This window comes from Silurus meridionalis, chromosome 14, assembly GCF_014805685.1.
Source record: "Silurus meridionalis isolate SWU-2019-XX chromosome 14, ASM1480568v1, whole genome shotgun sequence".
Lineage (NCBI taxonomy): Eukaryota > Metazoa > Chordata > Actinopteri > Siluriformes > Siluridae > Silurus > Silurus meridionalis.
In genome coordinates, this window is record NC_060897.1 from 17962905 (window position 1) to 17987276 (window position 24372).

Sequence of the window (24372 nt, forward strand, 5' to 3'; positions counted from 1 at the left end):
TGGGACTTAAGTATTAAGACTTGAAACTTACTTGTTACTTGTTCCCACCTCTGCACTTTGGAAACAAAAGCAGAAGAGGTTAGTTATATTTTTCTCTATTGTGAATAATACCAGGGGCCATCACCAAACTTGCTACAAGTTTGGGGACATTGAAATCCAACAGCCATGAGGCTGTGAGGGCCCCCCCGTTCGTAAGAAATTAAAAAGAAAAATATGAGACTTGCCTCAGCCTGAACAGGGCACCAGTGAGACTCAACCTCAGCCGGTCCCATGGCATCGCTACAGGGAGAAGAAAGATCCTCAGTTTAGCAACACATCAAGTCACCAGGATCCAAAGTACTTCTGCTTTAAATTACATTGCTTTTCCCCCCAATCACATCAAAGCTAGACATCTGAATCTATTTGTGACCGCTCACTAGAATATTTAACCCCCATAGATGTGATTTTAAGCCCTGTACCTGAAATGAACATGACAATGATTTTGACAAGAGACACAAAGCCATCCATATTCTTTTTTTTTTTGACACCGTGTTTCTCTTCATTATGCCAGGTGTTAAAAGGACACTACTGCATGGGTTATTTAAAATGAATGTGGATGACTAGGTTGATGAATGGGCCATTGCTTTGACATATTATTGCAATCATGCAGCCAGTACAAACCTTTGCACAGATCCTTCCCTCTGTCATGAAGAAACAGGCTTAAGTTTTCAACACTGTTTATTACAGTTTGCAAATTAATACAGACATTTTTCACATCAGATATTATTGGTATGATTTATACGTAAAGATAATCAGGCATACAAAAACATTTACATCTAACTGAAGCCCTCACCAAGCAAAGCTGGGGACATGAAGTCCAACAGCACCTAAAGGTGCTGTGAAGGCTTACTTTGTTTAGTACAGTAGTATGTTTACAAAGACTTGCCTTGATAAAAGGTGCTGTACTGTTCACGTTACTCCAGCCGCTTCAAATTATTACGAACCATATTTACTAAACTTCACTTCTAAAAACCTAAACGGAACATAGGGGGAGGAAAAAAGCCACACTATAGAATCGGCAACATATGAGAGGTCTAAATAAAAACTATGCAAAAATTCATGCCTAAACCAGTGCTGTTTTTTTCCCATTTTACATTATTAGACAAAATTTAATTACAATTATCCTTAAAAGATTTGGCTTCTTAAGAACACCATTACATGAGAAAATGGTTGATTCACCAAACCTATCGGAGACTGGTGTTTTGAGCTTCAATAACGGCCTCCCTGGGACATTACAGGAGGCCTCATGGCCATGGGCGGTCTTGGGGGAGCTCCCTGGTAAGGAGGAACCATTGGGGGACCTTGCCCATAAGGTGACATTGCCCCTGGTACATAACCAGGCACTGCCTGGGATGGGGTACCATAAGGCCCTGATTAAAAAAAACACAACAAATTACAAACTTGTACAGAGCAAAATGGTTAATAACAGTGATTACATAAATTAATTTGATTTTTCATCAGAAAAAGGGACTATACCATGCATGGGATGTCTGGCTCCTGGCTGCTGTGATGAAGCACCCTGGGCAGGCATCACCCCTCCCATTGGCCCAACAGGAGAAGTGCTAACATGTGCCTGCCCTGTGCTAGGGATCTTACACTGATAGCGTGGTAGCTGAGCACGTAGCTCTTCCTGATACACACAAACAAGTAAACAAAGCACAATCAGGCATGACTGTAATTACCTGCTGTTACATAATTAAGATACAGTGGATAAGAGAAAAATCCAATACAGCAAGCATGCATAAATTTTATAAACATGTATATTATCTTAAATTAGTATCACACATTTAACATTTTGATTCATTACTTACTTTACAAGGGTGGAGCCCTATTTGGAAACTTACCAGAGAAATATCCTCATCAGGGTGGATCAACTTACTGGTTGCACTGGTAGTGGTGAGGGTAGCTGGCTTACTTGTAATGGGGGTGGCAGGTTTGGCCACAGTGCTGCCTGCACTGGCAGCAGAGGGCGTAGGCTGGCTGTAGGCTGGGAATGTGGCTTTGGGAGCAGCAGAAGAAGAGACTGAAAGCCCCACTGCTGCCCCAGGCACACCCTGCTGAGCCTGGTGACACAGAAACGTCCAAATAAGCCAAAATCACCAAAATATCCATGATAAACACTCCTGTTACCCATGCCAAGTCCTGAAGGGCCATGCCACAGAACAGCTTATATTAAAGTGTATATTCAGTTTGGAACATTAAGTACTTTTTTCCGTTAGATTATAGCAGGTAGACCAATAAACTGTGCAGTGCTGTGGTCCTCCAAGGCAGCGCTTGCTACTGTTTTTTTTTTACTGACAAGGTGTTGATGCTGGTACAAGCGAACCAATAAAGACTGTAACTTCTTGGTAACAGACCAGCAGCACTTTGGTGCTGAGGCAAACTGTTTTTAATCAGGCACCAGCACCCTATCAGTGGAAAATCAACTAGACGTGAATATTTCGGTAAAAGCCTAGTTTCACTAGGTCAGCAGGCTGCTGCGTACTTGCGACAGCGGCTTAGAGGGTGCTGACAAAGTGTCCATACTGGAGGAGGCCGAGCTTGTGCTGGGAGCTCGAGTCCCCATCTGCAGCATGGAGAAAAAGCAAAGAGCAAAGTCCCTCAACACAGCTGCACCATTGTTTTCACTACATTTCAGCTCATGCCTACAATGTACCTTCATGCACCCTTTGACAGGTGGCAAATGTTGGAGAATAAGCTGACAAGATTTGATATGAAAATGCATTTCTTACATTTGATCTGAACTGTTATCGTGTATAAACACCATGCTCTTATTTAGCTTATAAAAACACCCTGATCTGAATACTTTGCATTATTACTGTGAATCCAACAGTTACAATAATGTAAGCTTGGTGACCATCTCCAGTCATCAAGAGTTTTTTAAAAACTAGTTTGCACACACCTGTCCTGCACTAGGGAACAAGGGCTTGGTAACTGCAGGCTGTGGAGCAGCTACTGTGGCTGCGGGCGTAGCTGCTCTTGGGATCATGCCGGCCGTGGTGGACGCAGGAGCTTGTGGCATGTGGTTCATACTTGGACGATGTCCCATAGGAGGGGGCATTCCTGTCAGGAGCAACAAATCATAGTCCCAATTTTTTGCACTAGGAATCGCATTTCATACAGGACAAGCTTCATGCAATTATTTGTTTATTGTGAATATAAATTCACTCTTAATTCTTTATACCTGGTGGCATGCCAGGCATCATTGGAGGCATCCCTGGTCCAGGTGGCATCATGCCACCCATTGGCATCATGCTGTAAAAAAAATTAATAAATGAAAAGTTACTGTGTTTTTTAACAAAACAGTCAAATAAAACAAAACTACAATGACATTAATACTCTATTACCTACATACAGTCCCTTACAAAAGTTTTGGAATGGAAAGAGCAATTATTTTTGTTTTACACTGAAGATATTAAGGTTTGAGGTCAAAAGATGAACACATGATATATTTCTCCACCTCCTGGTTTGATGTTTACCCATAGACAAAAGAGACGGTAACTGCTTTAAGGTCATGTTTATTTGTGAATTCTTACCCAGGTGGCATTCCTGGCATGACTGGGGGCATCCCTGGCATCATTGGAGGGACAGCAGGCATCATTGGTGGCATTCCTGGAATATTTATAAATATATATTAAAAAAATAGTAGTACAGGAAGTTGAATAGATACCTCAACGACACTCGCTTTCCCTAACAAAAACACAACAAAATGCAAAATTCAAGATTTGTGTCGCTACACCAAAAGTTTGTGGACACTTGACCATAAGATTGGTGCATACTTTTTGAACAAGTCATTCCACAAATGGTCCCTTATTTGCAGTGAAAGATGCTCCACTAGATTTTGAAGTGTGCTTGTGAAGATTTGTGCTTTTTCAGCCACAATGACATTAGTACCCCCAGTTACTGATGAGGGTAATGTGTGGAGGATCTTCCACCCCAACTCATGTAAAGCATAGGGTTGCTTAGTGCACACTGGCATTGTCATGCTGCAACAGATTTATGTTTTCTAGTTCCAGTGAAGGGAAAATTTCCTGCTACGAAAAAGCATCCATTATAATTGTGTGCCTGCAATAAACATGCTAACGCCTTTGGCAAGAAATATATATAGAGCTGGAAAAGTCAGGTGTCCCAAAACTTATATATGTGTGTGTGTGTGTGTGTGTGTGTGTGTGTGTGTGTGTGTGTGTGTATATATATATATATATATATATATATATAGTATATTTAACAGGCAAAAGGTGATTTCGGACAATGTGCATTGTTAAAGGTGCTATACAAATAAAACTAGACAGAAAAAGAAAGTACAGCATCTCCTTTTAAGGAACTGCGGAAATATGCAAATTCCAAATGAGACCTTTGAAGGCAGTAAGCAGGTTTTAAATAAAAGACACTTCACTACTTCAGTTTTATTACAAAAAATAATGTGAAGTGTATTTGGCTCACCTGAGTAGGTTCCAGGTGGCATCCCGGTGTGGGCACAGGTGCCATTCCAGGCTGTGCCATAGGTGCATAAGCGGCTGGAGGCTGTGCTGCTGCCTGCTGGAATGATGGCCCTGCTTCTTCGTCATCATCATCCTCATCTGAGTCATCCTGGTTCTGTTTTTTTTTCTGGTTTTCTGAGTGAAAATATAAACATGGGACAAAACAATAGATGAAGATGTATAAAATGGGGTAACAAAAAAAAGCACACGAGTATGCTTGGACATAAACTACCCTGCGTTTTCTGCTCGAGCACCCGTCTCCTTTCCTCCATATCTTTCTCTGGAATACCCTCCATGCCATAAATTTCCAGTTCAATGTCTGTTCGTCCTGGGATCGCATTGGGAACGCCATCAATGGTTTCTTTGTGAACCTTCAACAACAAAAGAAAGCGTCTTGTTTCTCAACAAGCAGATCATAGTTATAGGAATATCAACACACAAGCACGTCCTCACCTGCATGCAGTGGATGGCGAGGCCTGGCCCGGTGTATAGCTTCTTGTGACATATGTGACACTTGAAATGTTTGGCCTTCTGGTGCTGAATAAGAATCTTTTCATCATCAAAATCCCTGTTACAATACCTGCATTAACAGTTCAGGTCCAGTTGGAGCAAAACGAACACACAAAATAAAACCAATCATGGTGTACTATCTAATTATCTAAATAAAGCATTATTTTTATTCGATTGGCTTAAATCAATAAATATGTAGACATTTGATTAAATATATTAATGATCAATATGGATCGTTACTATGAGAACATTGATCTCAACAATCAAAAATAACATGCTTCCCAGCATGCTTCTAATATAGAAATATTAATTATCTACAAAATATTACTACTTTAAATATATCTATTCAAAACGAATACTGCTTTGACGCAGCTGCAGCTTTGTATTTACTACGCATGCGCACAAACTACACAATATATTCCAGTTAAAAAAGGTTTTAACTGAGTCTCTAAACCCCTAAACCCAGATTTTTACAAAAACAATAAAATATCAAATAAATTATTATTGTTTATTATAATATTTGAGGCTGACTAAAGAAACAAACCGGTGTCGTGTTTTGCCTGGCGCTCGGCTTGTCTGGTTTTTTTTTCCAGATTTTTCATCTTCAAATCTCAGAACCAACAACTTTTTCTCATTTAAAAAAAAAAAAGGATACCAACACCATGGTTTCATCTGCTTCTTCTTTTTCCTTCCCATGGTCTAACAGAATAATGTGTTATTTATTCGTGAATCACCAGGACACAACGCAAAGACCAAACATTTGGCAGGAGAAAATGGCGAAAGCGGAAGTGGGTAAAAAAACGGAAGTGCTTAACACTAGCCCTGAGACTTCGCTCCCTACTGGTGTGGAGTGGAGTGGAACCATGTGAGAGGGAAAATACAATAAAAAAAACATTAACTGGGCTGCTAGTAGTTCTTTTATCATACACTACCACTCAAAAGTTTAGACACACCTTCTCTCATCTTCTGAGCAAGCCTCTATTAGATTGTATGAAGAAGAAACCTAGAGAGAAACCAGACTAAAAAGAGGAACCCATCCTTATTTGGGTCATATCAAGAGTGTGATTATAAATCTTAAAAACAATACAATACACAGGAGAGAGAGAGAACTACCATGAGCACCGGAGTCTGTGTGACTCCTTGTCCTTGTCCTGTGTAATGCAACCTAGTGCAAACAGTGCAGACAAAAACCAGTACAGACAGACAGTGCAGACAGACAACACAAGACAAGACACACCTACTGTACACTATGATTATACAGTACTGTGCAAAGAGAACTGTAAAAACTATAACTGGAATATAAACAGACACAATAAAAACTTTATTTTGGCTTCTCCCATTAGGGGGCGCCACAGCGGATCATCTGCATGTTTGATTTGGCACGTTTTTAAACTGGATGCCCTCCCTAACGCAACCCTCCCCATTTATCCGGGCTTGGGACCGGCACTAAGGCTTGCGCAACCCTAATAGCTGGGGTTGGTTCCCTGACCGGGGATCGAACCCGGGCCGCAGCGTTGAGAAACAGACACAATGCAGCGCAAAAAACGGCAGCAGTCAAGTGGTGCAAAAGACAGCATGTAAACAGTGTAAGAGTCAAAGGTGCAAAAACAGCAGGTAAACAGCAAAATAGCTCAACATCTGAGATCATGATAGATCCAACACCAACTCCTCTATGCCTGAGCCTTTAAATGTTCAAAGAATTCTAATGTCAAAACTCTACATAAGGTGGGATCCAAATGGCGCATACATCTCTAGATAGTTTGGGATGTTTGGGGGTCAGCATCTACTTTTTGAAAGTCCATAATCTTCATGACGTGGGACACAACTGGAGCTGGCGCAACCTCAGGATGCCTCAGATTAGGTAGAGAAAGAGAAGCAGTGGAGCGGAATTAGCATGGCTGCTGTTCATAATATAATTATGTGACGTGTTATGCTTGGGAATGCTAAAAAGATATGTCTCTAATGTGTGCTTAAACTGGAAGTGTGTGTCTGAGACTCAAAAACTGTCAGGAAGGCTATTCCAAAGTTTAGGAGCGAAATGTGAAAATGTTCTACCGCCTATAGTGGACTTTGCTATTCTAGGAACTGCTAAAAGTTTTGAGATCTCAATATCATGTTAGAAAACTACATAAATACATGGGAGCTAAACCATTTGGGGCTTTATAAGTAAATAGCAATAGTTTGTAGTTGATTTGAAATTCAACAGGTAGCCAGTGTAGGGATGATAAAATGGGGGTTATATGGTCAGATTTTCTCGACCTTGTGAGAACTCTGGCTGCTGCATTCTGGACTAATTGTTGCTTGTTAATTAATGATGCAGGACATCCACCTTCTTATACATTGCAATAGTCCAGTCTGGAGGTCATGAATGCATGGATGAGCTTCTCTGCATCAGATATAGACAACATGTTTCTCAGAAGCTTAGCAATATATCTAAGGTGGAAGAAGGCTGTTTTCATAATATGGGTGAGTCCGAACTTTTGACTGGTAGTGTATTTTGTTATCTAGAGTGTAAATTCCAAAGGGGATCCTGAATGACAAGATGAATTTATATATTTTTTTCTTCTTTTGTATTTTTACATTGTGTTGTGTATATAATATACTGTATTATGTCTCTATTCTTTTATATATTTGCACATTTTGTAACAGAGAAATTTATAGTTATATCTTTATAACGTTATATAGTTATATAGTTATAGAAAGTTATATTTTATCTTATCTTCTCTTCTCTTCTCTTATCTTATTGTTCTTATAATTTTCTGTGACATATATGTAGATCTCAGCTCAGTTAATTTCATGTTCTAGTATGGAGAAAAGTACGATCTTGGAAGAAATGTTAAAAAAATTATAATAAAAAATAGTGAACGCTGGATAGTGCCATTATAAGTTACTTTACTTTTATAACTGTAATTTAAAAAGTGCAATTGTGTAACCAAGAACCAATGAGCTTAGGAGCTCATTTTTAATATGAGCATCAGCATAGTCTTTGAATTCATGACTTTTTCAACATTTGCAGTTCTTCCCCAAAATGTCAGCACAAAGTTGGAGCCTCACAATTGTATAAAATGTCTTTGGTGGCGATAGCATGCAATTTTCCCTTCATTTGAAAAAGAAGACCCAAACCTTTTCTAGTATGACAATGCCTCTGTTTACAAAGCAATCTCCATGAAGATATGAACACTATTGGAATGAATTTAAATGCTGACTGCAACTCCGGCCTCCTCACCTCACTAGTACCTGACTTTACTAACAGCCAGCCAGTGGCTGTGGCTATAAGCACATACTGTATCTCCATAAACACACTCCAAACACATCTAGTTGAACATCTTCCTAAAAGAGTGGAGGATATCATAACAGCAAATCTCCATTTGGTAAATTCACATTCCAATGCATCCCAAAGGTGTTTAATAGGGTTGTGGTCACAACTTTTTGTGAACCAAATGTGAAATAAGCAACTAGAGGTGAGGAGAGCAAGGGTAGCAAGGAAAAACCCTGACATAAGGAAGAAAATATTGAGAGGAAACATTGCTGTGGTGTATTAATATTAATAAAAGATCAGCATTTGCTTCTTGTGCATAAGCTTCTGCTTTTGGTGGTGGTCTGTTTGCAGACTCTGCTGAATGTCTGGCACACCAAGCCTCAACTTTTGTTTCTGAAGTGAGAAGCTGCCCTTGCATTTCTGTAACTGGCTTTTATTTGTGTTTATTATATTTGCCCCAGGTGTAGTTGGTTGTCTGTGCATGCCATTCTCTTTAAAAGGTATCAGGACGAATCAGATTGACCTCAGTAAAAAATTGCTTCCAAACTATGAGTAATAAATACAACTGGTCTAAGAGCTGATTCAACATAAGAAGGTATGTTTGATTTGTGTTGCCATCCCATTAGGGACACTTAGTAGCTCAGTGGTTAAGATGTTGACCATCTTTTAAAATCTGAACTTTACCAAAATGCCTCTGCTGGGCCTACAAAGAAGACCCTTAACCGTTAATTGCTCAGTGATAAATAGATAACAAGTCGCCCTGGATAAGGAGGGGGTTGTCAAATTCCATAAATCCATAAATCTCTCTCACGTTACATATTACAATAATCAAACAGTACACAATTTAAATATATTTATTTTAAGTTTGTCTACAGAACTGTATGCATCTCCTTATTCTCTGTAATTCATCTTATTTATATTTTGCCAGTAAATTATTCAAAACATATTTAACATCTTTTGTACACTGGTTTAATGAGTGCAATGTTGTATGCAATGTTTGACCCAATTATATAAAAACTAGCAAAGCTCCATCGTTTATGATAGACAATCTAGTATAATGGAACCTGAAAGAAAAAGCCAGTCATCTTAGATGAAAGCTAGTGATAAAACACTTCATACTGATACCAATCACATGGCTGAAATAATAATAATTATTATAATTATGCAAGCACTCATATGAGGCAAACATATTCTAAACAAATTCGTATGAGAAATGTTTTCTTGCAATTTTATTTTGTCACTTGGGGTTTGTGGTAAAATATGTAAAATAAATGATCAACCATCAGCGCATATTCCATCAGTGGTTTCATCCAATATTCTGGCTTTGCTCTGAGAAGTTCATATGAATCACTATGTGCTTTTGCAAAGCAACAAAAGAGTCATAGGAACTGTCCCCACATGTCCTATTTCTCTACTCACTGCAGAAAGACCTGCCCCACCAGAACCTACTCCGTACTGCCCCACCCTGCACTATATTCTACTAGATTGTTTGCGATCTCTGGATATCTTGGTCCAGCTTCTATCATATTATTTATCATTTGTACAATTTGTACTCCAGAGTGGACGTTTCTTTCTAGATTTTCATTACAACACTTTATGTGGTTAAACAAAAAAAAAAAAAAAAATACATACATCATTTAGAAAAGGAACAAAGGCGTCATGCACTCAACTATCTACCACCATTATATGTATGTAAATTAAGTACTGATATTCATAATGAAACATTCAAAAGTTTATTCTGAGTAGAAGACCTGTAATGGATCTAGTATAACCAAGACCATGAAAAGTTTTTTATTATTATTATTCTCTTGATTAATACATTCCTTCAAACTCCATATTTTAATTATGGGAGTAATTTAATAACATAATACTGGGCACACAAATAAATATATTTCATATATAATAACAGTAATAATGAAGTGTTTTGAATTTGAGATGTTGTAGTACTGACCAAAAGGAAACCTTTAAAAAGTATTTTATCTTTCATAAATAGTGATTTATGAGCAAACACTGATTTTCAGAGCTGCAGGAAAGCATGGAGCATTCAGAACATTGCTATACGGTTTATAAAGGGTTATTAATTTTTTTATTTAATAAGTATAAACCAGAGAGAAATGGCATGCCCTTTATTTGAAAGATTAGATGGTCAGAAAAGGGCAAATTCATTAAGCTGACTGTGAAATCCTCAGTAGAAATTCAGTTTGGTGATGAGCAGAAAAACAATAAAAAATCAGAAAAGCCAAGCATTTTCCTCAAAACGGTTGAACAAACACAACCAAATATAATGCCCAAAAGCAGGTATTCAGCAAGAAAATAACAAGTTGATAAAAGAGCTGTAAAAAAGCACCAAGGAGGTTTTGCTTATTCAATTAACCCATAGCTGTGCCAATGTAATTTTTAATTCCAAGATGGTCGTTACAGTATTACAAATTATAAATTAATAATTTCAACCAACTTTACCAATATCTTGTATTTCATTGCAGTATTACAGCAGTTCATTGCAGCTAACTACTTGTTCTGCCAGGCTTATTGGGATTACAGACTGGATTGGAGTCAAACACACAAGCGCTTCTTTAAGAGTATGACCATATTTGCAGCATAACGCTGTACCAAGCACATCTTTTGGCATTGTTCATACTTTAAGGACTGTCTGTTGGTTTGCCAAGACAGCTCATAAACTAGTTCAGAGTGTACCAGTACCTGAATGAACTTTTGTAAATTAAAGATAGTTACAGCTTAAAGCTTAGTTTTCTGTCCATCATTACAGCTAGGTAAATTATAGAATGATATCAGTTCCAGTCTTTATTCAGTGCCAAACTACTCTTAGAGCTGACAATGTACCAATGTGAGTTCGGTGAGTGGTCTCAAGCATTACATGGACATGACTACATGTTAACATATTAAATGCTGTTTGACAAATGCTATGATATCCTCCTGGTGGCACTCAGTGGACATTGATATCAACTTGTTCTTTCGTCAGATTTGACAGAGTGAATGTTGTTGTACCATAGCCTATAAACTTTATTTGAACCTGATGAAAAATTATTCTTTTCAACAATAGTGATCAGTATGACACCATTCAGATTCCTTTTTTAATAAAATGAAAAAAAAAAATGAAAATCAGCATTTCAGTGATTCTTATCCTCAATAGTTTCTTAAAATGGCTAATGAATACATGAACAGATGAACTATAATGAACTATGAACTATAATGAATAGATATTTGGTGCTACCCAGATGAGGATGGGTTTCCTTTTGAATCTGGTTCCTCTCAAGTTTTCTTCCTCATTCTATCTCAGGGAGTTTTTTGTTTCACCACTGTCACCACTGGCTCGCATGTTTCTATTACGCACTGATTAATGATGAAAATTTGTATCTGTAATCTATTTATTTTAATAAAGCTGCATTGGGACATTGTCCACTGTTAAAAGCAGTATACAAATAACACTGGAGTAAAATTGAAATTGAAGCTGTATCCGTGCCTAATTCTTATTATCAACAAGGAGCCATATCAACAATCTAAAGTGATTGCATTCCTAATTAAATTACATGTTATAACCCCTTATTACAATTTTGACAACTTTGGACCTAAGGAGGACAGCCCAGACAGCCCAGAAGGTCTAACATTCATTCAGTGTATCAGGGACATAATTTTCTATGTAACTGCACGGCAAAGGAATACGTATTTATTATTGTCAAATTTTAAGAAATGTGACTGATGTTATTAAATTGTTTATAGAAGAATAAGAACATTTAAAGCTTGAAATGACTAAAAATACAAAGTTCTAGTGTAAGGAGTCAAAGCCTACTACCAGGCTATGGCAGAGTTCCTACTGGGTTGCAAGAACGTTCTGTGGAAAATGTCTGTAGGTACAACATTGTAAAATTTAATGTGAGTTTTTGGCCTTCAAGTGCCTCCATCCAAATTTCTATACGACACCATTTTAGAAAATATAATTTCTATGCTTACAGCATGTTCAGCTAATTAATAACAACATCCCTCAATAGTTCCTTTTGTGGAACGATAAAAAAACACCAAGCAATGGTGATGAGAGAGAGAGAGCTACTGATAAGAAAAAGAAAAAAAAGGGCAGAAGTCTTTAAGTAAAAATATGACTCGTATCTACAATATGCTTTAATTTCTACAAGAAGTTCACAGGGGGAAAACCTTATATGTGTGGAGATACATTAGCTAATGAGTTGATGAAGCCCTGCAGCAGCTTCGAGAGACAAAGTTTTGGATTGTTTCCAATGGGAAAAAAATGTAAACAAACACATGGAGCAACAGGAACTGCTAAAAACCACCATGTGCATGCTTATGTGTGTGTGTGTGTGTGTGTGTGTGTGTGTGTGTGTGTGTGTGTGTGTGTGTGTGTGTGTGTATATATATATATATATATATATATATATATACATGCCTATTCAGCTATATTTGTATGAAAAATTTATATATAAAAAAAACCAAGCAAATGAAACCAACATTTTTGTACATTCTTCAACATATATGGAGACCCATATACCTTGTACACTAATAGATTAAACAAACAAACAAAAGAAAAGAGTATGCTGCTATGAAATGTCCCTCTCTCTGCATGCACTAGTTAGCAGATGAAGGCCATAAAACCATTTTGAATGAGTGTCTATGAGCCCCTGCTCACTTTAATAAACTTTTTATTATTAGACGTTTATTACTATAATAATTACACATAATTACACAAAAAAAAATGGAATATGAAATTATTGGCCCACTGAAATTAAATGCCATCCTTTCAACCCATTATAATACTATATATATATATATATATATATATATATATATATATATATATATATATATATATATATATATATATATATGTATATATATATATATATATATATATATATATATATATATATATATATATATATATATATATATATGTAGATGATTGCATAAAAATATAGATATTTGAGGTTTTTTTATGTTCGCTATTATGTCTCATCATCTAGATATTTGCCGGCTTCTCCTTATGATTTAATCAGTTGTCTTCTTTATCTGAGTCTTTAAGGCATGCCCACTGCTTCAAATCTATATTTGTCATCCTGCAGTACCAGTTTTTTATGAAACCACTCCCAGGACTTTCTTCATGTGCTCATAGACCACATAGGAGATACTAACAGCTGGAATGACTTTCAGGAAGTTGGGGGCAATGCCACGGTACAGCCCCGGGACACCCTCTTGGGACACTATGTGCTTGAACTGGCCCACCATGGACAGCTTTGGAGCACCCTCTGTGGAAGCTGCAGAGAAAAACAAAAAAGAATTAACAAAATAGACATAAGGCGATCATCAGTGATTTGTGTTTATACTGTCTAATTACTGCCAGCACTTACACTCAAATAAATGCAATGTAAAAAAGATTTGTTGATGAATATCACATGATTTAGGACCTCACTCACCCTGAGCCTGCATGCGAGTACGAATTAGAGCCAGTGGGTAACTGGCTAGTTGGCCACAGGTGCTTGACACAGTGCCACAGCCAAGCAACACTAAAACACCAGGATCGGCTGAACCCATACAGTATCGCTGCAGCCAGGCATTTTTCAGAGTCTGTGGAGAGTGAGTGAGTGAGTGAGAGAGAGAGAGAGAGAGAGAGAAAGAAAGAGAGAGAGAGAGAGAGAGAGAATTGGACAAAAGAAAGGCACAAACTTCAGTAGACACCTACAAACGGATAGAATTCTGATTAGTTAACGTCTTGTATGAACATACAAATAACACGTGATGTACATTAAAATAAACATACCTCATAAACAGCCAGATCAATTCCAGCATAAGGAATGATGCCAATTGTGTTAGGTACATAACCTCTATAGAAAGCCCGCACCCCTTCTTTATGCAGAATCTGCTTGGCGCAGTCTACCATCCCAGCATACTGCCCTGTCTTCCGTAGCGTAAGACGTGTCTTCAACACCTAGGAGAGGATTTTAGAAACATTGTGTATGGTAAAAAGCAAGAGAGAAAAGTAAGAGGGAAAATTAACACTGATGCTATATAAATCATTGTTAGACTGGATGTTAATTAGCCAGCATGAGACAATTTGATTACACAGCTGCCATGCAGATGCTTAACATACATCCAGAGAAGCTTCCTGGTGCTATCCACAGATACAACATGGGTAACAAGTGCTGCTTATGAGCTCTAGATGGTTAATGCCAGCATAGCAGCAATCTCCTGGAGAAGTTTACCCAATTTTATAAACTTTGGCCAGTTGAGATAGGTAATACTTTGTGGGAGGTTCTAATATTGGCCATAGTGTTCCAGAGAAAGCAGGACACCCAAACAAGTTTGATCATGACAATGCCCCTGTGCACAACACCAGCTCAAGTGAAAGATCATTTTGCTATATAGAGCGTTGACCTCAACCTAATTAAACACTTTTGATATGAATTGGAATGCTGAATTAAAAATCCACAAGCACACTCCAAATCCTAGTGGAACATTTTCCCAGAAGAGTGGAGCTTATTATAACAACAAATGGACATACAAATCATATGCTACGGTGTTCACAAGGTATTTCATTCAGGGTGAATTCTCCCATTTGCATCCACATTAGGGGTGTAATAGTACAAATATTCGTCACGTTGTTTTTTTTGGTACAGGGCTTTCAGTTGGATACATGTGTACAGAACGCAATCCTTTAAAATTCTAAATTCCCTCAGGAAGTGGCAAGTTTGTTTAGTTTCCGCCTCGTACTTTGAGCGCATTTTCTTATTTTTTTTTTTTTGTTGTTGAAACCATACACAACAATGAAAGTTGTATAAAAAAGAAACTAGAGTTAGCGCAGTGTCACTGTGGCTGTTCACTCTGTATTGGAAATAAACTTTAGGTTTAATCTATTTGGTAAAATGTCAATATTTTTTCATCTCACTGCACGTTTTCAGCCCATCAACATATCTACCACTGGTGTCATAACCATAGGCTAGTTTACGAAGCTAACAATAAGCAAGGCAAAAGGCAACAAGAACTAAGGATGAGACAGAAAGAGTCAGTGATGTAAACATGACTGAGAAACAGTGGCGGGCCATGCATTTGGTACCTGGGCCTTCAGCGGGGATTTACCTGACTTAATCCTCCTCTTTATACTACCACTATTATGTCACAGTTATAGAAACTATCAATACTATACAAAAATGCATTGTAACAACGTGTGGCATTACAGAAAGAGAGGCATTTCACATATGGAGGGTGAATACCATTGTACTAAATCAAGAAACACAGTTAAGACTCCAAACCTCTACACTACCACCACAACTGTGGCCCTACATCATCTGAATCATCTAGAATCAATAACATTAATTGTCTAATAACAAGACAAAAACATAAAAATTTTATATAACACAACCTACTCACCAGAGATGCAGGCTCATAAATTGCACTGCTCCTCAGAGGCTGTAATCAAGTGGTACCGCTCGTATTAACTGGTCTGAAAGTGGCAAGCAAACCCTTTCCTGGGCTGAGACAAGCTAGCTAGCTTGGTGGTTGTCCTACCTCTCCTAGATTTTCTCGAAAATTTATTTTTGTCCGAGACCATATACATTTCTCTTCCTCCGATTTCTCTTCCTCCATAGGCATAAAAACGTATAACTCAGATGTATTCATGTAAATGCTACAGATGTGTTTTGCCAGTTGAACTTGGCTGTAACAGTTTCCCTCTGACCAACCAATCAGTGGACGGAAAAATGCTGGGCCAGCTAGCTGCCCTGTGAGGTGAATATGAAATCTGAGTGGTTAAAGAAACAGACCCATTGATAATATTCTCTATGGTAAAAAGGCCAGCAGTACTGACTTTGAAGGCCCTGGGCAGATTAGATTTACATGGCAGCACATAGAGGCTGAAATCTGATTGGACAAAAAATCTAACATCCACATACACGTACTGGAAGCAGTGCAGCCAAGAGAGATGCTATGAAATGAAGAGAATAAACAGTTGGGAATAAATTAATACAATTTCATGGAACAAATATTATAATTTAGGTTGTAAATGTAGGTCAGTGCTTCTGATAGTGTTTAGGCCAGCAGAGAAGGCTTTGCTGCCCTGACCGCCCACCACTGCTGAGAACAGAGACATTCCTGATCACCTGATCATCATCATCATCATCATCATCCTTTCTCTGCTTGTGTTCTATATGATAGATGTTCAGCCTGAATACCTTCATTTTGTGTTAATATATTAAATAGGGCTGTCAAAATGAACGTTAATAACGCGTTTATGCAAATTAATTTTAATGGCACTAATGCAGCGCACATTTCTATTGGACCATTTTTATAAAAAATATAAATAAATACCTTTAAATGAGGCGAACTTAAAACCTTCAGCGCAACATACATTTATTCATGACATCCTTTCAGATAAAAAATTTATAAACTTCACCAAAAAATAATTTTTAATCTGTAAACATTAGTTAACAAGTCTTAAATCAGCACCAAAAATCCCCAGGATGCACATAATTAACCCTCTGGGGTCGATAAAATTATCTTTTTTGCCTCACAGACATAATAAATACATGAATAGAAAGCTCGAAATTTCTATTTTTAATTTACATCGAAAACAAATATTCTCTGATTATGAAAGTCAGAAGAGGTTAGAAAAGGTGCAGTTTCTCGGTATCACCTTATTAACCATCCGTGTGGAAACATAGCAAAAGATCCGTTTGGTGTCCTGATGATTTATGTCATTTATAATTATTTTTATGGTAATTTATAATTATTTATAATTATTTTTATTTTATGGTAAACACCATAATTACTTAAAAACATTTACAAGAATATATTTTTCTTCATGCTCTATTTTGAGTATGTTTTCACTAATAATTAACATAAACTTGCATAAAGCATCCATATTCATCCATGCCCATGTTTATTATAGTATTTAAAACGTGAAATGTACTAATTCAAGGTACTTTTAGAACAGATAAAAATGTGCGTAACTTCTTTACTCTAACTTAAGTATTTTAAAACATAAGTATCTGTACTTCTACTTATGTGTGTTAAAGTATGCTGAAATAAGTAGAACAGTTAAGAAGAAACATATCTTTAGAAAATTTAATATTAAATGTAAAACACACACATACACACACATACATACAATTTAATCATCCCAATTATTTTAATTTAATTAATTGTATCAATCAATTTAATGTATGGCAATTTAAAAATATTATTAAATAATATAATATAAAATAATATTATTTTATATATTATCTAGCTAGCCAAGCATTTTGTTTAAAATTGTTTTAAAAATGTACACTGTTCAAATGCTGATCACAAATGTTAATAATAATAAACAATGTTGATAAAAAAAGACAAGCAATATTGATTTGCATTTCTTCTCCCTACTGTACCAAAATTGAACCCGAAACCTGACTTAAAACCCGAGGTACATACCGAACCGTGAATTGTGTGTACCGTTACACCCCTAATCCACATCCACTATAAGTTTTGTATATTTTTAGTTTATTAATTGATTATAGACAAAATGGTACCAACAAAATGGGTTGTTTATTTGCGTCTTTACTGTAAATACTAAAATAATCTCTAGCAATAAATCTTTTGACATCCTCTTCAATACATACATTTCTATTCAATTTACATGCTATTTAAACAAAGATTATGATCGGATCCACTTTGTTTTCAAGTATACTGAGGAGCTATAGCACAGAAGAAGTTTTAAAACTAATTTAGTCATTTTGTAATTAAGATCCACCTCCATTTTCCTGTCTCTGCTTCACTTTCTTACCTCCATAGGGTAGATGATAGTCTGAGCTGTTGCTCCAGCCAATGAGCCGGCAACAAACCGCTCCTGAACCTTCAGTGTGCCCCCTTCTTTGGTGCCCCGAATTAGCCACTTTATCTGCAGATTTGACAGGATTGCATAAGAAAATTAAAAAGAGGCACAAGAACCAGAGGCAGATCTATATGCAAACATATTCACTGTGTCTTACTTGTTCGTATGCCATGAACTTGACTGCAGACTCAGGAGCAATTTTGACAACATTTATGCCATTGCCCCTCCATAAAGACATGATACCCCCCTCCTGCACCATTCGCTGCAGTCCATGCCACAGGCTAACTCCCGCTGACCCATGGACCTGCAGCAACAAGCAAACATTATTAACCCACAGCAGAATTAGAAACTGCTGAACCAAGTTTGACCCAATAATCCTTATTTAAAAGAAAACATTGTGCAAAGGAGTTGTACTTGTTCATTATCTGATCAATTACAATTATTGGCAAACTATCCAAACTAAAAATATTTTATATATATACTCTGTAAGTCTAAAGATTAGAGTCCGCATAATGGGGCAAGATGTTTTCATTCCCTCAATACATTTTAATTTTGGTAATCGTGCCAAATCAAGGAGGAAAAAATGTTTGAACATATTGAAGTATTTGTCTTTACCTGTAGAAAAACTTTAAGTCTGTCTAGTGGAGCCGTTCCGGTTCTGGATACAGCTCCTGCAATAGCGCCTGCAACTAGCTGCCTCCAGACCAAGCCTGCCCTCCTCTCTCGTTCAGAAAATTCATCTGGCACTGTCAGGTGTTCTCCAATATCCAACACCTACAGCAACAAGTGTCTTAGTATTTTTTCATTTCCAATAAAAGGTTAAAACAGCAAATATTGGACTTTTAGGAAACAAACCAAAGAGTGCTTCCAAAAGTAGGCGATTTCCTCCATATTGTGGAATGGATTGAACAGAAAATGATCTCGCCATTCATTCCAGTTAATGGTCATTGTGCCGTCTCTGTCCATACTAAAAAACAAGCAAACAAAATAAAGAAAACAGATGCTAGCGATCATTAAATCTGAATGAATAGTTTTCATGATCGCTAGCATTTGTATTTTACACATACCTTTGCAGTATTCTAGAGGCCTGCTCAAGCGACACTTTAACACCAAGACTTTGCAACGACTGCTGGATTTCTCCTACATCTATGCGACCTAAATAATGGAAACGCACATCAAAATTGTTACCGATCTAATACTATATAAAGAATAACACTGCATTAATAATGAAACTGCTGGTGCTTGCAAATTTAACAAAAAAATGTACTCATCTGTTGATCGTACTGTAATTTTCATCTGTGAGCAACCAGTCTGGATAACAGTTCCTTATAATGCTTATATGCTGTCATATTAACCTTCTGGAAAGATGTTTCACTAAGTTGTCAGGAGATTTGTGCTAATTCAGCTTAAGGGGCGTTATTAAAGTCAGGTACTAAAGCAGTTTAGGTGAGGAGGCCTGGAGTGCAGTGAGCAGGTTTGGGTCTCTTAGTTCAAGTGAAAAAAAAATCAATTCGTGCAACTACATACAAAGATATACATACAATTGTGTATCTCCAACTTTGTGATAACAGTTTGCAGAAGAACCACATATTCCTGGTAGTCCAGTAAGGTGTCAAATTACCTTCGTCCATATAGTGAATATTAGCGGCTGAAGGTTTTTTGTTTTCTATGAACAGCATACAAACCATCATTGTTGTTGTCCAGACTGTGAAACATGAGTCTCAACTCTTTCTCATGGGTGCGCAAATACTGGGTGAATTCCTCAAAGTCCAGCTGTCCGTCATGATTGGTATCACTCACACGCACTAGCTGCAAGAATAAGAGGCGTTGGTAAATCAGGAGTGAGAAGTATGGGTGAGGCAAGACAAAGATGATTGTTTAAAGGAGAAAGAAACATGATTAAATAACAAAAGTGAGACACGAGTGGAGTTTTGTAAAGGAAACCAAGCTAGACTCATCATAAAACATTTCCACACCAGTTCTTTAATATCAGCTGAATTTTACAAATACTTTTATTTTTAACATAAATAAGCCGCACCTGTCTCTACACTAATGTACTTTACACAGGCTTTAACGAAAGACACGTTACACACGGTGTAACGGGTGAAATATGTTGCGCTTCCTTTAGGAGCATAGCGGTATTTTGGGAATAGCCTAGCACTGCATTTTTCCGCTATTACTGCGTGTTTGTGGAGACCGAGGAATATGTCCTTATTATTTTCTGATGCTGATTTCTAAGTTTCTTTGACTAACCCATAACGCTGTTGCCAAGAAAAATAAAAAAGCACAAGTTTTGGAAACCTGTCTGTGCTTATATGATTTCTGTTGTAACTGGAGTTAGTGAGCTCTCCCTTCACCCAGACTCATCGCGTTACAACGGCTTGTATCTAAACAGTAGCCTATCAAGAAAGTCATTGTTCACTGTCTTCCTTCTTCCTTTCACAACTAAAAACTCTGGAGTTTTTCTTTTGGCCTTGTCGTGCGTTAAAAAAAAACTTTTTTCTTCCGATGCCGTGCAGCTCAGAACACAGGTGAGGTGCGTTTTTTCGTTTCCGTTCCGAAATTTCATTGGTCTAATGTTATGTCGCTCAGTTTTTTGGCTTGAAGGTTGTGAAACCGGGAAAAACCCAAGAAAAATTCAGAAATTAGCCGCTTCGTTGTTTAAGCCGCGGGGTTCAAAGCGTAGGAAAAAAGTAGAGGCTTATAGTCCGAAAAATACGGTAATAAAGATTCGACAATGATTTTAACTGGTTTTAATGCACAGTTTATTTCTACTTATTAATATGCATGAGGGATTTAATTTAAAATGAGCATAAATTTACCAGGAACCAGATAGAAAACACGAATGCCATAACTCAACTGTTTAATGAGTATCATAATAATGTTTATTTTTTTATAAAAGAGAAAAAGTGTATAAAAGTGGCACACTATGGTCTATGATAAGCAGCTGGTCTTTTAATGCACACAATAACCCAAACACATTGTGGACATTCCTCTTACATTACTGGACATGACTAATACAGTCACAACCAAACAACATGGGCACAAAGCTGACACATACAATATATGTTCAATATGTCCATAAAATTGTTTCTGCAATGAAGCAACATCCTAACTGGGGTGAACCTTCTTACTTATTTTACTTCCTTCTGTACTTCCACCCTCAGCGTGGTGGCCTCTGGAACTAGTGAAGGTCATATACCCAAGTCATCTCAAGAGTTTGTAACATATACTGATGGATGCACCACATCAGTAAGTGACATTCAATTAGTTGGCAAAAATTACTAAGAAAATTATTAGTGATAAATCATCATTCCCAGAATGGCACACTGTTATTTTAATGGATTTTGTTCCTTTATACAGCCGTGGCCAAAGGTTTTGAGAATGACACAAATATAAATGTAATATAAATATATACGTAATATAAATATAAATCTGCTGCTTCAGTGTTTTTAGATATTTTTGTCAGCTGTTACTTTGGTATAATGAAGTATAATTACAAGCATTTCATAAGTAACCAAAGCTTTTATTACATTAAGTTTATGCAGAGGACCAAATACTACATTTTGGTGAACAATAATGTTTATTCTCTCCTTTATGTTCAGGTTGTGCACATAGCATGCATGCTTCATAAGCATAATAATGAGAAAGATAATCTGTTTAAGAAACACACACCCTAAGAAACACACATCCTAGGATTAGTGTTTGCATGTGCCATTGCAGCCCAGTAAGCATGTAGTTTCATCAGGTAACAGCTTCAATGCACTTTTTAATATACATAAGTGCAAGCAAGGCAGCTGTACTAAGCTTCCCTGAGCTCTGCATGCCGTTGCACTGTTGCATTTCTAGTTCCTGCATACGGCTTATGCTCTTTGCCAGCATCTATAACCTATGTTTTTAATGCATGAAGTCACGCAATCATCCTTTTCTACTGATGAACCAAGTCTTGTGTCCATTTCTGTTCTGGCTGCAATAATATTGCAGATGAGATTCCCTTCAACTGGCTGGAGGGATCTGCAGCTATTTCATTCAGCAGCATCAGAGTAATGCAATGAATAGCCGGCTGTGTTTCCATTGCCTGAAAAGCGCACTTCAATAGTATCAATAAAATCAAATACTAGAGTTATCATCATCCAAGCTACATCAGCAAACTCTCAGCTGATGGTGCAGATTTAACAATAACAGGATTAGACTTATTAGCTAGAAACAGGATTAAAGCGCTATACTCAGCATGTTTAAATCTACATCTAAATTTATTTCTAAACTTTGTGAAATTATAAATAAGAGGAACCAGGGAAGTTTAATTTTACTATAACACATATTGGTATAATGCAGCATGAATTTTCGGCCATCAGTCAAGTTTGATTTTCGGCCCTTCATAGAAATTGGGCTCCTCTGGTCTTAGGTGAGTTTTTTTTTTTAATAAAGAGTTCTCGCTTAATGATGTGTACAAGGTTGGTAAGAAATGTAAGAAAACAAAAGAGAAAGTGTTGCTCATCTTGAATAGAAATTGGCAGCATGGGTGAGAATAGTATTAGGTGAAACCGGAAAGTGGGACATAACCTGAAACCTCAGCATCTTCACATTACTAAAACATTAGAGCTGTAGATCTCTGAATTATTCACAAATGGTGTTTGGTTTGCAGCTTTACAGGAAGCAGTCATGTGCTCTCATCTTTGTGTCATCATCCAAAGGAAGCTTCAGGCTTCAGACTACAATCGCACCACTGCCTTAAACTATTTGTGTGGATGCATTCATTCATGCGAACAGAACCAGACGTCGTTGTAGAGCATTTTTCTGCTGATCCAGGTCGAGTTCATGATGCAACTCATTTGCACGCATAAAACCCCCCTAGACAGGTTAAGTGCCTGCTTTAATTCCCAGCCCTGTGTTAAAGCCTGAGCATGGCTCACCTCGTCCACGTCGGTACGGACGACCCCCCACGCCGCGAGTCCGCTCCGAAGTTCGTTCACGTCTATCCTCCCGTCTTGATTCACATCGAGCTGGTGGAAGAGCTGAGCCCATCGCTTCTCCCTCTCACCTTCTGAACTGCTCTCATCTTGACACCCAGCACGGGACCAACCAAAACCCCCCCGAACCCTTCTTTCTCCCATGTGAAGCGCTGCGCTTTTGCAGAAGGTCTTGGATTGCGATCAAGGAGAAATGTCCAGTGGACCAAATTGCGCAAGTGGAGCACTTCAACGTTGTGCTACTCCAAAGACCTCACCAGCACTTCGGAAGTGCGACAAATCAGCGAGCGGGTTAATGCGCAGCGTGGCTCCGGTAAATCCGCTCCGATTACAGACCGGTAATCCTGCGGCCAGGCCACTACATTCCCCGCATCGCTTCTCTGAAGATGCTCTCCGACAGGCGCTGCGGTGTAATAAATCGCGAAATCCACTCAGGAGCTTACAGCGTAAAGTCTACACAAAGATGCCCGATTGCTGCGTCATTTTCATCCGACTCTGAAGAGCAGATCCCTTTGTCTCAGCCATACTGTTAAAGTGTTCAAGATGTGTGATCAGATGAGACCACTGATCTGGCATGTCTGCATTGGAGCGCGAGACAATTCAGATCTCCTTATTTCCAATATAACTAATCAACCTAATCACATAACTGATTTAATAAATGATAAGTACCATTAAGAATTATTGCTTTTGTTATGTCTTCTAACAAACACATTACTTTGCATTTGTGTGCAGACATTCAGGTTTGTTACAACCAAAGATCATTCAATGCAACTGAAGTTTTCAAATCTCCCACTATTTGACACTTCATCCAGCTCCTAAACTCCTTGACATGATAGTAGAGGGCAGATAACTAATGTGCTGAGATAACATGCATAGAATATCAGGAACTTTTTGGCTTTCAGAGAAAGTGGACAGGCTGATGGGATCTCCAAATTGGCACATGACCAAAAAAAAAGCAAAAATAAAAACTATGGCCATATGCAAATTAAATTATTAATGAGTAATGTAACTCAAATCAAACTCAAAAATTGTTACTAAAAAAGATTTTTATTCTGGTGTAATTGTTCCTCCTCATGCTTATTTCTGTAAAATGTCTATTGTTAAATGTGCTATACAAACAAAATGGAATTGAATTGTATTGAAATTAATTGTTATTGAGCACCTGTACATAATTAAGAACTAATGTATGAATACATTTAAAGGAAAAAAGTATGGGACACCTGACTTTTCCAGCCATTTGTGGTTCTTTTCCAAAGTGTGACCATAAAGGCACACAATTGTATAGGA

At 37.5% G+C, this 24372-nt stretch overlaps 2 protein-coding genes across 2 annotated transcripts; both read right to left on the reverse strand.

Moving 5' to 3' along the window:
- Window positions 1-699: 699 nt before the first annotated feature.
- Window positions 700-5817, reverse strand: znf207a (zinc finger protein 207, a). The gene is given in 12 exon segments (XM_046866406.1): window positions 700-1409; window positions 1516-1669; window positions 1884-2102; window positions 2525-2605; window positions 2942-3102; window positions 3224-3294; window positions 3576-3651; window positions 4483-4512; window positions 4515-4655; window positions 4753-4891; window positions 4974-5100; window positions 5686-5817. Coding segments are annotated over 12 exon segments (1401 nt in total). The 5' UTR covers window positions 5727-5817; the 3' UTR covers window positions 700-1248.
- A 7401-nt stretch (window positions 5818-13218) lies between these two features.
- slc25a23b (solute carrier family 25 member 23b) lies at window positions 13219-23642 on the reverse strand. The gene is made up of 10 exons (XM_046865501.1): window positions 23029-23642; window positions 19801-19924; window positions 19183-19270; window positions 18971-19082; window positions 18731-18889; window positions 18273-18419; window positions 18068-18181; window positions 14075-14242; window positions 13731-13881; window positions 13219-13571 (listed from the first exon to the last, which is right to left on the reverse strand). The coding sequence occupies exons 1-10, from the start codon at window positions 23227-23229 to the stop codon at window positions 13390-13392; spliced, it is 1446 nt and encodes a 481-aa protein (XP_046721457.1). The 5' UTR covers window positions 23230-23642; the 3' UTR covers window positions 13219-13389.
- Between the last annotated feature and the right edge of the window lie 730 nt (window positions 23643-24372).